Raw genomic sequence first — 15628 nt, 5'->3', positions numbered from 1 at the left:
CATTTGGCTTCTAGTTGGTATGACCTCTTCCTCATCAACCCTGCCATGTTCAGACTCCCTACACTCTGCAAATTCTGATGGCAGCCACCCTGCTCTGGTGCCTCCTGCATTTATCCCTTCTTGGTAAAGGTCCAGGACTTCTCTGTCTCTGGCCAACAGTTATGGTATTGCTTAATTTATTATTTTATTCTTCCTTGTGGCTTGTTTTGGAGAAAATATTTTCATCAAGTGTTTTTTTAGTCTATTTAAATGCTGTGGAACTAATCTGACCAAAAAAAAAAAAAAATCTGAAACACAGTGTGGATATTTCATGAATTCAAGGATCACAGCAGTAGAAAGAAAGCAAAGGAATTTTATTGATTTTGTGAAAATAATGTAGAAAACCTCACTGCTAGAATCTCTCTCTTTCTGCCTTGAAGAATGTATGAACAGTGATTGCACAATATATTATTTTTACATATCAAAAATTAAACTAGTATACACTTTGACCCACAGAAAATGTTGGTAAAACTTTAGCTTATACTTGAAGAATATTTCACAAGAATCGCCCAGGTATAAATGTTGTGAGATAGTAGAGATTAGAAATGAAGTTTTTCCATGAAAGGCTAGCAAGAAGCTTTTAAAAAAATACTTAATAAGTAAGCCTTCTAGAATATATTAACTAAATGTTGGGAAAGATAAGTAATTTTATAACAGTCTTTAGACTTATAGGCATATAAAATAAATAGACTAAAGAAACATCCTTTCATTCTTCTGTGGCAAATTATCTTGATGACAAAAATTATGTTGTAGTGGTACCTATTAAATAGTACTAACCATAGAGAATTAAAAGCATAATTTCTGTATTGTTTTCTTTCTTTAGCAGAGAAAATAGTCATCTATTGTTAACTACCTTTCTAAGACAAAACACCTGAACTAATCAACTCAAAAGAATAAAGATCTATTTTAGTTCACAGTTTCAGGCCATAGTCACATGGCCTTGTTGCTTTTGGCCATGTGGTAAGACAGTATATCATGGTGGGGAGTACATGTAGATCAAACCAGATCACCTCTTGGAAGTCAAGAAGCAAAGGGATCAGGTGAGCAAAGAAGCAGCCAAGGAGGAGATGGACCCTTTGGGGGGCAGATCCCCAATGAGTTTCTTCTCCCAAGTGGCCTTATTCCTATGGTTTCTCACATAAACCATTCTAATGAATCCATCAACGTATTAATATATTAATGAAAACAGAGTCCTCATGATCTAAGTACTGCCCCAAGGCTTCATGTCTTACTCCTATTGTGCTGGTCACCAAGTCTCTATTTTATGAGCCTTTTGGGAATATTACAAAATAAAGCCATGGCAATTTAAGCAGCAACTATTAACTGCTAGGCAATGATCTGAATGCTATATTTAAACCTAGTTGCAGGACAAGGTTCCTAACCTCTAGAAATGACATGAAAAATGACTCAGTAGCAAAGCATGCCACGGAGGACAGACACATCCTGCTCAATAAACAAGAGCCCAAGACCTTAACAGCCGACAACAACACAAGCTCAAAAAATAAATAAATAAATAAAATAAAATAAATCAAAAACCAAAGCTGATTCAAAGGAGAGCAAGCTGGGAGAAAAGGGACATGCTGAGGTGGCGATGGGCTGGGGCAGGCCTCTGCAGAGATGGCTTTTTATAGGGATGTCATGGGAGGGAGAGTACATGAGGGTCAGCACTCTGTCGCCGGCAGTGGCAAAGGGCTTTGGCGCTTTAATCACAACAGCACTAATCTCTCCCAGTAATTATTTTTATAAAACATTTATACTATAAAATTAGAATATTCAATTACATGAATGTCTTGGGTGCCATGGTAACAAAAAAATAAAAGTCACTTAGCCATTAAATATTGAGTAAGCTGTTCAGGATTATGGATGCCTCCTTAAGTGAAGAACTTAATAAAACTACAGGATAAAATAGGAAAATACTGAAGATGACATTAAAATCACCCTACTGGGCTTGAAAAGCAAGTGAGGATCAACTATGTATCACACAACTAGACAGATTTTTAAAACTTTTAAAATTAACATTTAGTGTTAATAATAACATATTTATGAAAATGGGTGAGAATTTAAGTGTCCTTATCGTTAAAATGTGAATTATCATGACAATCATTTAACAGTATATATATGTATATATATATATTATATATTTATATATAATATATATTTAAATATATATTAAAGTTGTATTTAATTAACATAAAAATTTTAGCCACTTAAATAAACTATTTATTATTTAAGCCACTTAAATAAAATTAATGAGTAAATGAAGGTAGACTTAAGAAAAAAATGGAGCAGAGAGAAAAATAGATTTCTTAGATGAAAGAAGCTGAAAGATGAGTTAGCACACCCAAGATATTGCTGAAAAGAAGAAAAAGGAAGGAGGGTGTTACTAGAGATCCTGCAGCTGGCAGGGTGGGGGGCTTTCAGGTTACACCACCAGTTCAGGAGGAATTGATGGCGACCAGGTCAGAGCTGGAGCAATTTATAAAATGGTTTTGCTCCTTTTCACAGTTTAAATTGTAATTTCCCCTTTCTTTTCACTTGTATTTTCACTTAAAATCCTATCTTTGGCAGATACAGACACCCGTAGGCAAACAGTGGATAGAGCTTGGGGACTCTTATGGAAGACTAGGAGGAAGGATTTGGGGCTCGGAAGGGGATAGGAACTCCACAGGAAGACCAACAGTTAACTAACCTGGGGTCCTGGGCTCTCAGAGTTTGAACCACCAAAGAGCATACACAGGCTGGACCTAGGCTTCCCCACTCAAATGCAGCAGAGTACAGCTTGGTCTTCATACAGGTCTCAAACAACTGGAGCAGGGGCTATCGCAAAAGCTGTAGTCTGTATGTGGGATGTGTTCTTCTAGCTGGGCTGCCTTGTCTGGCATCAGTGGAAGAAGAAGTGCGTAGCCTCACAGAGGCTTGAAGTGCCAGGGTGGTGGGAAACCCAGGGGTATCCCCAACCGTTCAGTGGAGAAAGGTAAGGGGGAGGAGTAGAGAGAAGGGGGATAAGGGTTGTGGAAGCAGGTGATCCAGATGGGGGCAGTTAGCGAGATGGAGGGTCTAACAGTAGCAGTGACATCCAGAGCACTGTAGGCTCTCTCTGCACTCCTCTAGCATAATACATGTAGTAGCTCCTGCCTGTTTGTCATCGTGTCCAGTTCTTCCACCATCTCCACTTTGCTGTTGAGAAAACTCCCTAAGCTAATTACAAGGTTCAGGAGAGCGCAGAAGACATCTTAAACATTAAATGTCCACATACTCTGGGCTTACATCTAAGAATACTATCAGAACAGATTTCTCAGATTTTTAGTAAACAGATCTTAATGAATTTTAATTAAAAGAATAAATATATTTTTAGTTAAAAGCTAAATTCTTTCAGTACATCACAGAAATAATGTGAGTATATCACAGAAAATCTACAGAAGCAAGAAGAGAAATCTTCACCAATAGTTTTGTTTGATTGTTCTGTTATGTTTAGTGTAATATATTTCTAAAGTTCATAGGTATCCATTCTTAATATTGACAGTATAGTCAATTGAATAATATGCTTTCAGAGTTAATCTTATAATAAAAACCTTTTATAGCATTATGAAAATTAATCATCATAATTTCTTTGTATTACAAGAACTCAAATTCCCAAACCTTTCCCAAACCTTTGCTCATCCTACAGAACTCTCTGTATCCACTGTCCATCTCATGTCCATAGAATAAACTAACCATGTGCTTATAAGGGTCAAAGAAAGGACTTACTGCATCATACAGCTCTAGGACCAAGAAGCCTTCCATCTCTTCTAGTCCACTGTCATCATTCGAAAACAATAAAACTGAAGCCAAAAGATGATGTACAAGCTTACGCAAGCTAGTGAGGGAAGTGAGACCTGAAAACCAACTGTATTGTATCCTGACCTAGTTTGGACTGGACATAACTGGTATTGTATTGTCATCCACCTGGCTACCCTACAGACAGACAGACACACACACACACACCCCCCAGAGGCTTAACAAAGTAAAACTACTAAAAATAAGGCTTTCTACCTCTTCCACAATGCTTTGGTATTAAATAAGCCCAAAATTTTATTGTATTGATAATTATTCATGCTTTTAAAATTCCAGATACCATGTACACAGGCTTTTTACAGAAAGGTTTCAATTTAGAAAACGAAAACAAATTCACTACAATTCTCTTCATTAGCTCTTTATAAAATTTAGCACATATTCTTCCCATATAAATTCACTTTAAAACATTTCACATTAATTAAGATAACCTGTAACTATATGCCGGTGCCTTTTTAAAAGAAAATAAAAATGAGATTATATTCTAATTTCATTATTTTTCCTGAATAGTGGTTAATACATTTATATATCTATAAAAGGGTATCTGAGAAAGGGATAATTATTTGATGCATTAAACTGGACATAATGCATGTCAAGGAGTTCTTTCCCCTGAGAAATAATCTTAAATAATCTTAAATGAAATAATGAAAAGATGAGATTTGAGTCTAAGAGTAAGCATTTAATAAAGGAGGGATCAGGAGAGCCATAACACCTCAAAACATTTGGCTTAATGATTGGCTTAGTGACCACCAAAGCTGCATCTGAAGGGTTTCTACCATTTCTATATATTTGCTACTAAATCTTAAAAGGTGAATATACAGTTCTTATTAACTTAGTATGCAGAAGATGCTGTGAATATTGAAGGCATTTGAAAAGAGAATGGACTTTGGCATATCCTTTTTATCACACTAATATGTGGTAACCATGCTGTTTACTAAAGGCCACAGACACTTCTTTCCTGTGACTGTATATTGACAAGAAGTCAATATGTGCTGATAGTCTGGCAAACACTTGGCCAGAAGTTTAAGCAGTAGAATATGCATAAAGTCAGAATAATCCAGACTAAGTCATTTGATCTGGGCGCAGACACACACACACACGAAGGCAAATATGGCTAGACTATAATGGAGCTCATAGAAATGTTATACTTAATGTAGGATTGCAATGAGAAATTAATTTCCTCTGGCAAATAACAAGACAGAAGAGTAATGCTTTCTGAAAGGTCTGGACCCACCAAGCAAATCCAGACGCTGTGCTGCTGTCCTCCTAACTAGCTGAAGGTTGCACATCTGAGTCAAACAGGTAACACAACTTTACCAGAGGACATCTATCTCCCTTTGAGCAAATGTGATGCTTGCATGTTAAATGTGTGGCTGAAAGTTACATGCTGTGACATCCTGGGCTCAGAGCCTAATAGCATTCTCTGTTAGGCAAGTATGTACCCTGGGCAGCCTGGAGTCCTGACAGGCATGCGATCAGAGCAGGGAAGGCTTTTATCCTGTTTTTCTGTCAGAAGCTGAGTTATTGACTTCCATGGAGAGGGACAAGCCCAGTGTCAGATATAAATTTATGATATAAAGTAAGGTGGGCAATTTTATTTTTCATAATTTCAAAATATTGCAAACTATCCTATATATTCAATAAGTCTATATGAAATCAATTATGTATGACTCTGCACAAAGAGAATCTCTAGAACATATGGCTGAGGTTTTTAACTGGCTAATTATCAAGGATAAAAATCTTCTGTGGTTATATAACCAAGAGATTTCTCTTTATTTTTATTAGAAAAGCAATAAGCTTTAACCAAATTTCTGACAGGTCATTGTTATAATGCTTCTACATATATCTGACAGGGAGTTTAGTGGCCTTCTTAATCCTCAGTGGACACAGCTTTACATTGTTACGACTAGTCATGTAACTCAGTAGTCCCATCTTACCTTACCTTTGTCTCTGTGAACTAGGAAAGCACTATGCTTAAGCGAGGATAGTATTTCTGTTTCCAGTTAATACTGCTGCTTAGCCACTAGGCTATGCTAAAGTGTCATCCATTTGTTCGAGAACATTTAGACCAGCTATGTACAAAAGCGAAAAGGGCCGGCTGCATGCTGATCACTGAAAATCTTTCATTTACCGTTGCGTCCTAGAGTAGTTGCTAGAATTAATTTCTATGAAATAATTCAAAAGAATACACGAATCCGGTATTTTCCTAGTAATTCTCATGGTAATATCCAGTGTGGTTTTAAAGAATGGTGGCATAATTGGGCTTATTGCCTCCAAGTTAAAACACATGTTCTCATTTGCACCTAGTCCTGCTTTCAAAGGACAATAACATGTAGTTACAGAGTGATTACCTATCAGAAGCAGATGCTTTAGGTCAAAATCCCACATACTTTTAAATATAGCATTTGAAAAACAAGCACCACTTCCTATTTATAACTCTTTCCTTAAAACTCTATGAAGTACACAAATGTCATTTCCATTGCCAGTATTCATATTTACATATTCCCTTGACTGTACTGGGTAAGAAGTCATTGCAGACTCAAAGAAAACTAAAATTTACAGTATAATTGGAGACACACATATGATATAGAAAATACCGTTGAAAAATAGCTAACAAGGGGACTTGAGACATGGTTCAAAGTAAACTGCTTGTGACAGTGTGCTCATAACCCTAGTGCTGGGGGTGGGTGTAGACAGACAGATCTCCAGAGATCACTCCAGAGCTAACATAGAGAGTTCTAGGTCCAGTGAGAGACCTTGTCTTAAACAAAACAAAACAAAACAAAACAAAACAAAACAAAAACAAAAAACAAAAAAGAACCTTCAAACAAATAAACCAAACCAAACAATCCAAACAAAACAAAAACCAAACCAAAGCAAACCAAACCAACCAGCCAAACAAACAAACGAAAAAAAACCAACAATCACAAGGTAGAAAGCAACAAAGAAAGCCTCCAACCTGACTTTGGCCTCCACAAGTACACACGCAGGCACATGTACCTACACACAAGCATAAATATACCCTAATTAGGGTCGATGCATAAGCTGTCTAAATGTGATAAATAAATCAGAATACAAGCTAGGAGCCTTCACAGAAAAGAATTATTTGTTTCTCTATTACTGAAAAAGAGGATAGGTATGAACCTATCAGGATCAATACATCAGAGGATTCATTTCAAAACCTGCCACACTCTGAAGGCAAAAAGCCTAAAACTCTGTAGTTATTGTCTAAGTCACGTAACTGACAACAACAAAGTATGCCATATTTTAAATAAATTAATTTTTAAGGTTGGCTTATTATTTGTTTGTATTATTCATTACTCATCTGGTAATTATCTGTTTTAGGATAACTTGTTGATAGGGTACAATTCAGTCTCAATCGCATGCTGCGAACCCACTATATAAAACCGCTTCAGTGTCTGATACGGGGGTAGGAGGCAAAGGGTTAGGTTCCTAGTTTCGTTTTCAAATGTAATTGAGTAAAATCCATTTAGGAAGCTCATTAGGACATGATGAGTAGAGTTAAGTTGTTAGTCAAATCAGATTTTCATGTATATAACAAGATGGAGGGAAAATATTTTGGATATTTAAATCTGTTACCAAACGGGTACTGAAGGAGCCATAGAAGATGGCTGGTGAGGTGCCTCCAACTGTCCCTGCTCACAGGGGTCACCAGGTCCCAGAACACTGATGAAACCTCTAATGTTGCTAAGCTACTACTTCTCATATGAATATTAAACTTTTTAACTGATTCACTATTCTAAAATACACTTGAATGTGGTAGATGGACAATAGAAATGTTTTCGTTTCTAGAATTCAACAGTTTCGTATGCTACGAACTACAGAGATAGCTGAGTGTCCAGAAAAGACTCCGAGTGCGTCCTAGTGGGAGGCACAGACTCATATGACCAGGCCACAGAGCACTCTTGGTTCCTTTGGCGATTCCCTGAGTTTTAAGAGTTAAACTTACAAACTACAACATTATCCTCTTTATTTTCTCCCATAACTACCAGTTTGGGGGCAGACATCAATTGCAGAACCACTATGGAAATCTTGCTTTAGTCAAATAAACGTAATAAAAATCAAATTCTTATTTGATGTACAGGAAAGGCACCCCTATTCCACACCTCCCTTGTAATGCAGTTAGCCTGCTCCCCCGGCTTTGACTCTTTGTACACTCAAAGGTTCTAGGGCACAGCAGTGATTTCTTCCACATGCGATCAGTGCTGTAGAACTTGCCCATGTCTTACTTCATGTTCTTGTCCCTGGCACAATCTGGGGGTTTCTGGAGCTATTCAATCAGCTTTTGGCTGCTCTTATTTTTTACTGTAGCATCCATAAAGAGAAAGAGATACACAGCAAGAAAGAGAGAGAGAGAGAGAGAGAGAGAGAGAGAGAGAGAGAGAGAGAGAGAGAGATTCTAGTTCCTGGAACACGCTGTACGCTTTTATGTCTAATTTCAAATCCTGCTAGTCTCTAAGCACTTAAGATAAATAGAGGTCTCTAGTCTCCGAGCTCTTCAGGCAAACTTCAGTGAACTTGTCACCACTAGCTAAAAGCCCTCTCAGAACTCTTGCCTTTGTAAGTGCTTGTCATAGGACAGAAATGCCCTTCTTCCCCCTCTGGCCGCCTGCTGAGTTTCCCCTTGACTTCAAATGTCAGATGCAGTGTGTGACTTTAACTAGGCTGCCCCAGCTGAAACTGGCGATTATTTCCACCAGGTTCCCATTCCTACTTTACTGCACTTGCATCTTGTTACCACAGTTACTTATACACAAGCCAATGTCTCTTTCTTGCTTTTCATGTAGGCTTGTGACTTTGCCTCCCGGATGGATGAGGAGTCTTAAAGGACATTTTATAGGGAACAGGCAGGTTGACAAACTAAGGGCCTCTCAGTAGTGAACTCCAGGATCCTCATCTACACTGAGTTGAACCGTAGCTAGATTTTCCTTTACATTAACACATTAAAGATATCACACTGTAGCATCCTGGATTATAGACCTTTTCTAAGAGACACAGTGGATAAGCCCCTGCCCAACACAGAACTTTGTTTTGCTCAAATTAACCAGCAAGCCCTACCCATCTCTTGAACCAGAAATTAGCTCTGCCTTTTTGTTGGGCATTAGGTTTAAGAACCCAGACCCTCTTAGTGGAATGAACTTTTTACACTGTTAAGTTTGTTGCTAAACTTAAGTGAATCACTTTCAGCAACCCTCTCTCCTCATAGTAATAAACAATGGTCAGACTCTTTCTCAACAGCTAGAATTTGAATGATAAAATTTGGCTTTGGAAGTCTTAAAGTGTTAAGTTGATAAAAATATACATTTTGGAAAATTCATTTTATTTAAGAGTTTAGAGCTGGCTGTAGTGGCACATGTCTTTAATCCAAGTACCCAGGAGGCAAAGGCTGGTGGGTCTCTGTGAGTTCCAGGCCAGCCTGGTCTACAGAGTGAGTTCTAGGACAACCCTAGCTTCATAGTGAGACTGTCTTGAGAACAAAACAACAATAGCAAAAAATGTTCAGACTTGGGTTCTGAACTGGTTCCTTACCAGAACTGGAGAATAAGAAGTCAGCAGCAACAACTGCTGTGTTAGGCCACTGCAGTGCCTGGGTGAGAAGCTATTCACTTCTTGGTTTTCCAAGTACTCTTTTACTCCAGTACCAATTTAGCTACCACTCACTTGTATACTAGATAAACCTCACATGCCTCCCATCAAAATGTGTGCATCCTTCTGGGTTATAGCTGATGTACCCTTTAGCTTTAATATAGTCTATGAAAGGTTAACTATTTCTAGAGACCTGAACACCAGCTATGAGTCCAGATGTTTAGAAAAAAAAATTTAAGAAATATTCTTCACAATTCAGGTATGGTGTGACAGGGCAGAGGTTCCTCCATCTTGTAATCTTGCTAAGGTTGGGTTTAACTAGAATTTGATCTCTTTGATGGGAAAATCCTGTGGAAATTACACAATTCTATTCTAGGACCTAAGGCCCAGATGCCTCAGTTAATTCTCCTTAGTGTCTGTTAAACTGCCTGTTTGTGTAAACCTCCCCTTGCAGCTGCTGAATGATATTACAGGATATGGTATCTGCCCAGCTTCCACTCCCATCTTTAAAAGCTTGTGTGGGGCTACACTTAGGTCCTGAGAACCTGAGCACAGTCCCAGACAGCTGTAATAAACACTTCCAAATGTCTACAAACTGTGTCTGAATGGTTCATTTTGGTGCATTACCCATAATAACATGATAGCAACCCAATCAATAACCAACACCATTCATTGCTAAGACAATTACATTAACTGAATTCTCATTTACAGAAATGCTAATAGATTTGCAATATAAGCAACTTACTAGGTCAGTCTTATTTTTGAGACAACTCCATGTGAATTCTGATACATTGGTTTCCCCCACAGACAGAGGTGATAGATTGAAATGAAGTCCAATGATTAAAGGGAAGAACTTTTTAAACACTCACCCACTATGCTTCATGTGTGGTGGTTTATCCATCCGCACTGCCAATTTGATCTTTAAGTCCGAGTCCTGACTGTTCTTGGGTACTATCATTCGGTGTAATTCTGCCGACTTGGAGCTATTAGAAGTTGGGTATAATACCACCTATAAGCAACAAAAAAGAAAAGCTCTGAATAGGATACAGAGTCCCTGAGAATTGGAACTAAAACCTGTGTGCATTTTCCTATGTGAAAAGAAGGTATTAACACCCAAGTGTGTGTGATGGTCCCATGCAGGTGTATTTTCCACACAGACTTATTTGTTTTTGACAAGTATGTGTTTTTATATTATCACATAATGAGTTTTCTTTCTGTGTCACTTCATAATGAATTAATACCACAATGTGTGCCATTGGAGCTGACAGTTGAAAACTACTTAATGGACACCTATAATTTCAAAGTTACTCTAAACAACTCAGGGCGTAGAAGTTCAGAAAGAAAAATTCTTTGAAATTACAGAAGCAAACACAAAAAAAGCAAAACCAATTATCGAAGCTGTACAAATATGTCTTGTATTTTAATATCTTCATTGCAAAATGGTATTAAAAGGAAGTCAACTCAATCACAGGTGGAGAAGAATGCTCATAACATGTTGTCACTTCTAGATTAGTACTGAAGACTATATTCCCGACTGCCTATTGTCAGAATTATCAAGATGACATTATAACTGAAACAAAGTCATATCCTAATCAAAGTACCAAATTAACACGTGATTATCTGATAACACCTCACTTTCCTAAGAAGTCTGCTCCTCTGATGTTGCATGCCATATCAGGAAAATCACTTTTTTTCCATTTCACATGATCTACACTCATTCTGAACACAGCTCTAGGCAAGATTTAGCCGGCATGCTGCAACAGAAGGGCTATAGTCTGAAAGACATAACAGACATGAGGCACAGCACACCATCCTAAGACTCATCTGTATTGTAAAGCATCAGGGAAAATATAGGAAGCTGAAGTTTAGATATAAACTGAAAAAAAATCATAAACATGGACAGGTTAGTGAAAATGTTGTCAAAGCAAGAACAAAGGGTGTTTTTTCACCCTCCAAGGTTGTATTTTTAAAAAATCCTTCATGTAACTGGATGTGTTCAGGAAAAATCTGCAAGCAAGGTTTTCTTTCTCTCTTAAAAACACAGCATAGCCATAAAATATCTCAGATGATTCTCAGTTTGCTATGGACATACTATGCTGAGTCTTTGCTCAAGGATATCCTAAAGGCCTTGTCAAATTTAGAATGACTACAGACTCCAGCATACAAATGACATCCAAGATGAGGCTAAAAGGGTATGTTAGATGTTTTAAGAATTACGACTACATTCTAAAATTCATTCATTTCAACTGCTAAAATAGCCAGTGAGACACTAAACAGTTTGAGTTAAAGAAAACATGTGGGTAGCTTTTGGTTCAAACCAGTAGACAAAGAACTATCATAAACAAATTAAAAAAAAAAAGATTCTAAAATCAGAGACTAAGGCAGAGCGTCATTATAATATTCCTAGCAAGCCTGCAATGCTTTCCTACATTCCCACTCTAACTTTCTTAAAACATTAACTTGGCACAAGTTACCTGTGAACTGTTTAATTCTTCCTTCTGTGTTTATAGAAAATGTCCTGATTTTAGATCACTGTTTTGGGGGGATGGGTACTTCTGATTGAAGTCAGCAGAAGTTCAGCTTGCTCTTCAATGAATAACTTTATTTCATTTGTGAGGAAAACAGCGAGATGGAAGAACGTGGGTGGCTAAACAGCATCAAGAAGCTCAGGGCCCTTGATCCCAGAATGGCCAGCACTGTTAACATCACTTTCCCCTACTGCTATTCTGTCCCTAGATCAAGCCATCAGATACTGATTTTGTTAATGTTGTGGCATATTTGTTACCATATGTTTGACTTGTTTGGTCATAAAAATGTTGCTTGTGTTACATCCCTTCCAGATTCTGTTAAGCAAGATGTCCTTTCCTTAGTGAATGGCCTTAGCTCTTTTGTCATGAATTAACTGGTTGCAAGGCTGAGAGCAGAGATCAGCAGTAGAATACCCGTCAAACATGGACAAAGCCTGGAATTTCATTCCTTGCTCCACACAAAGGAATGATTACAAAGGTAAATACAGCTGGGACTGTTGGCTAGTGCCTGTAAAACCAGCATTCATGAGGCAGAAGCAGGAAGATCAGACCCAAGTTGGAGGCCAGCCAGGACTATACAGTCAATTTCAGACCAAACATGTCTATTCAGCAAGGCCTTGCCTAAAGAAACAATATAAACAAAACCACAAAAATGACAACAAATAAAAGGTCTTCATGGTGAGGGACAGTTCTGTGGTCATTCCATATTCCTATCCTTTATGGGTACTGGCCTTTTGACTTTAAAGCCTAGGCATGGCTTTTGCTTTTCTGGATAAATGGTCAGTTAAAAGTATAATCACTGACATGTGTAAAACCGGAGTCACATACATAGGAAATAAATGTTTCTAAGAGAACGACCCTGGCAAATTGTCTCTGAATTGTTTTAACACTGGTCTGCAAATAGTCTTGACTTGAGTAAAAAGAGGTGTTCCTTGTGGGACTTGGTCATGAATACTGACAAAGATGAAGCTCCCGAGATGCAGAGAGTTCTGAGGGCCACACGGAATATAGGACAGAGAGGTTCTTTTCAGTCCACAGCACTGGTCTAACCAAGAGGTCCTGAGAGCATTTCCAGGAGAAGCAGCCTTCACAGAGCCTGCTGGCTGAATCTGATTACAGTTTCTGAACAGGCACTCCTTATTCTTTTCATCTTTCAAAGAGGAAACTGTGGCTCTCTTTTTGTTACTCTTCTGGAAGATTAAGATTTGTGCTAGGGAAGGGTGGAGTGGGAAGAGACTGTGAGGCAGCAGCATGGACGTTTTCATGGGTTAATAGGCTTCCGAGAGCCGGAAGCAAACCCCATGCAGATGGTGGACTGGAAGTAATGAAGAGATGAGACTCGGTGCTATTTTCCCTGAGTGAAAATGAATGTTTCCCATATGGAGGTGATGGTGGTAATGGAGTTATTAGTGGCTAAGATGCTAAGCATGGTTGATCTGGTAACTCCACTGGGGCTCATGCATTCACTAGCAGACCATTACTGCCAAGGAGCAGCAAGTCAGCAGAGCCATGCTTCTTAATTTCTTGTGCATCTCATTGTAAAAGTTCTAGTTAATGACACGAGTGAAGAGTCCAACATCTCACTTTGAGGTAAGGTGAGTAAGATATACTTTCTTTATTCTTCACTGCTCACCAATTGCAGAGAAACACTGAGGGCCACAGGAAGTGAGAGGGATACAATGAGGGAAACTGAGCCCAGAATGACCATGTGGAAAAAAGGCCGGCTCCTCTGGGAATACTGAAATGTGTTCCCTACCTTGTTATATACAGCGTTTAGTAGACTTGTTTTAAATATTAAGACAATGTTTTGCTTCAGGAAACTTTCACTGTAAACACATGCTTAAAGAACTGCTCTCAATGATAAGTTAAGTCAAATTCAATAGTTCATTAGTTCAATAGTTCGTAAGTTACAGTCAAGTTAATGGTTTATAAGTTAAGTTAAATTTAATAGTTCAATAGTTCATACACAAGGGGGGGCATGTCTTATGTTGGTCATCATAATGACCAAAATATTTAACAGATATAAAAATATACATTTTCACATTCTAAATACATACCTAAATTAAATTCTAGTTCTGTACAAAACAATTACTTTCACTCACAAACATTTAGTTCTTTGCTGTTTATTTCTTTTAACCCCCCTCTTTCTGTCTGTGTCTCTGTCTCTATTTCTCTCTCTCTCTCTCTCTCTACACACACACACACACACACACACACACACACACACACATGCTTCTAGTTATTTTTTGCCACTAACACTTTAAATGTCTTGCCAGTTAACATGACACGAAAATGTTATGGTGTTTTATCTTAAGGCAACATATCTTCTCACAATAAATGGCAACCAGACTTGCAATTTTGTTAAAAATGTGATTAAGAACACAAGATTCTTTTAAAGCTTAAAAATCTGTCAAATTTAATATACAAGATGAATTAAGATTTAAAATCCAAATGTCATAAGAATATATTGCAGTCATACAGGGTTCATAAGGATGCTTCTCTTAGAGCCCACTAACATGGTCGTTCCATATCTCTCTCTTCTATTCAGATAGCTTGATTAAAGACAGATACAAGCCATGTTCATCTCTGTTTAACTGATTCGACTTTATGACCAGGAGACAGACAGACAGACAGACAGACACACACACACACACACACACACACACACCACTGAATGAAGAAAAGCTAGAAGGAAGATGGCTGAGATAAACTGATAATTAAGACACTGAAGTTCTTATCTTCCTTCCTGCATCTCTGCAGTGCTGGGATTACAGGCAATGCCTACTTTAAACCATTTTGGAGACCCTGTGCATGTTATATAAACACCTCACCAGGTGAGTTAATCTCAAGTCTCACCAGTTTTTACAAATTAGAAAAGTAAAACTTAATAATCGAAGTGAGAAGCGAAGGACTTAGATGAAAAAGAAGAGAGTGGGGCTGGAGAGTTGGTTCAGTGGTTAAGAGCCTGACAAATATAGAGGCAGATGCTCACAGCCAACCATCAGACTGAGCATGGGGTCCCCAATGGAGGAGCTAGAGAAAGGACTCAAGGGGCTGAATCGGATGGCAACCCTATAGGAAGAACAATATCAACCAAATGGACCATGCAGAGCTCCCAGGGACTAAACCACCAACTAAAGAGTACACATGAAGGGATTCATGGCTCACACATATATAATAGAGGATGGCCTCATTGGGCATCAATGGGAGGAGAGGCCCTTGGTCCTGTTGAAGTTCCATGTCCTAACATAGGGGGATGCTAGGGCAGTGAGGTGGGAGTGGGTGGGTAGGGGAACATCTTCATAGAGTCAGGAAGTAGGGGTGATGGGATAGGGGGCTTGCAGAGGGGTAACCAGGAAGGGGGACAACATTTGAAATGTAAACAAAATAACCAATACAAAATCTAAACAAACAAACAAAAAAGAGCATTTGCTATTCTTACAGAGGACATGGATTTGATTCCCGGCATCACCATGGTGACTCACAAACAGATGAAAATTCAGTTCCAGTGGATTTCACACACTATTCTGGACTTTGTGGGTACCAAGAATACTTATTATGTACACAAATGTATGCAGGAAAACATACACATAAAAAGAACAAATATACCACATTCTATGGGG

At 38.3% G+C, this 15628-nt stretch overlaps 1 protein-coding gene across 9 annotated transcripts in view; it reads right to left on the bottom strand.

Moving 5' to 3' along the window:
* The window catches only part of Cadps2 (calcium dependent secretion activator 2), a 499527-nt gene that overhangs the window by 194630 nt on the left and 289269 nt on the right, over positions 1-15628 (bottom strand). For all 9 annotated transcript variants that reach the window (XM_076913647.1, XM_076913648.1, XM_076913651.1 and 6 more), the window contains exon 8: positions 10347-10486. In XM_076913647.1, the coding sequence (XP_076769762.1) occupies positions 10347-10486 (140 nt within the window). The remainder of the gene's footprint in view (positions 1-10346; positions 10487-15628) is intronic.

The sequence above is a fragment of the Arvicanthis niloticus genome, chromosome 15 (assembly GCF_011762505.2).
Source record: "Arvicanthis niloticus isolate mArvNil1 chromosome 15, mArvNil1.pat.X, whole genome shotgun sequence".
NCBI lineage: Eukaryota > Metazoa > Chordata > Mammalia > Rodentia > Muridae > Arvicanthis > Arvicanthis niloticus.
This window is presented reverse-complemented; position numbering and strand designations above follow the sequence as displayed.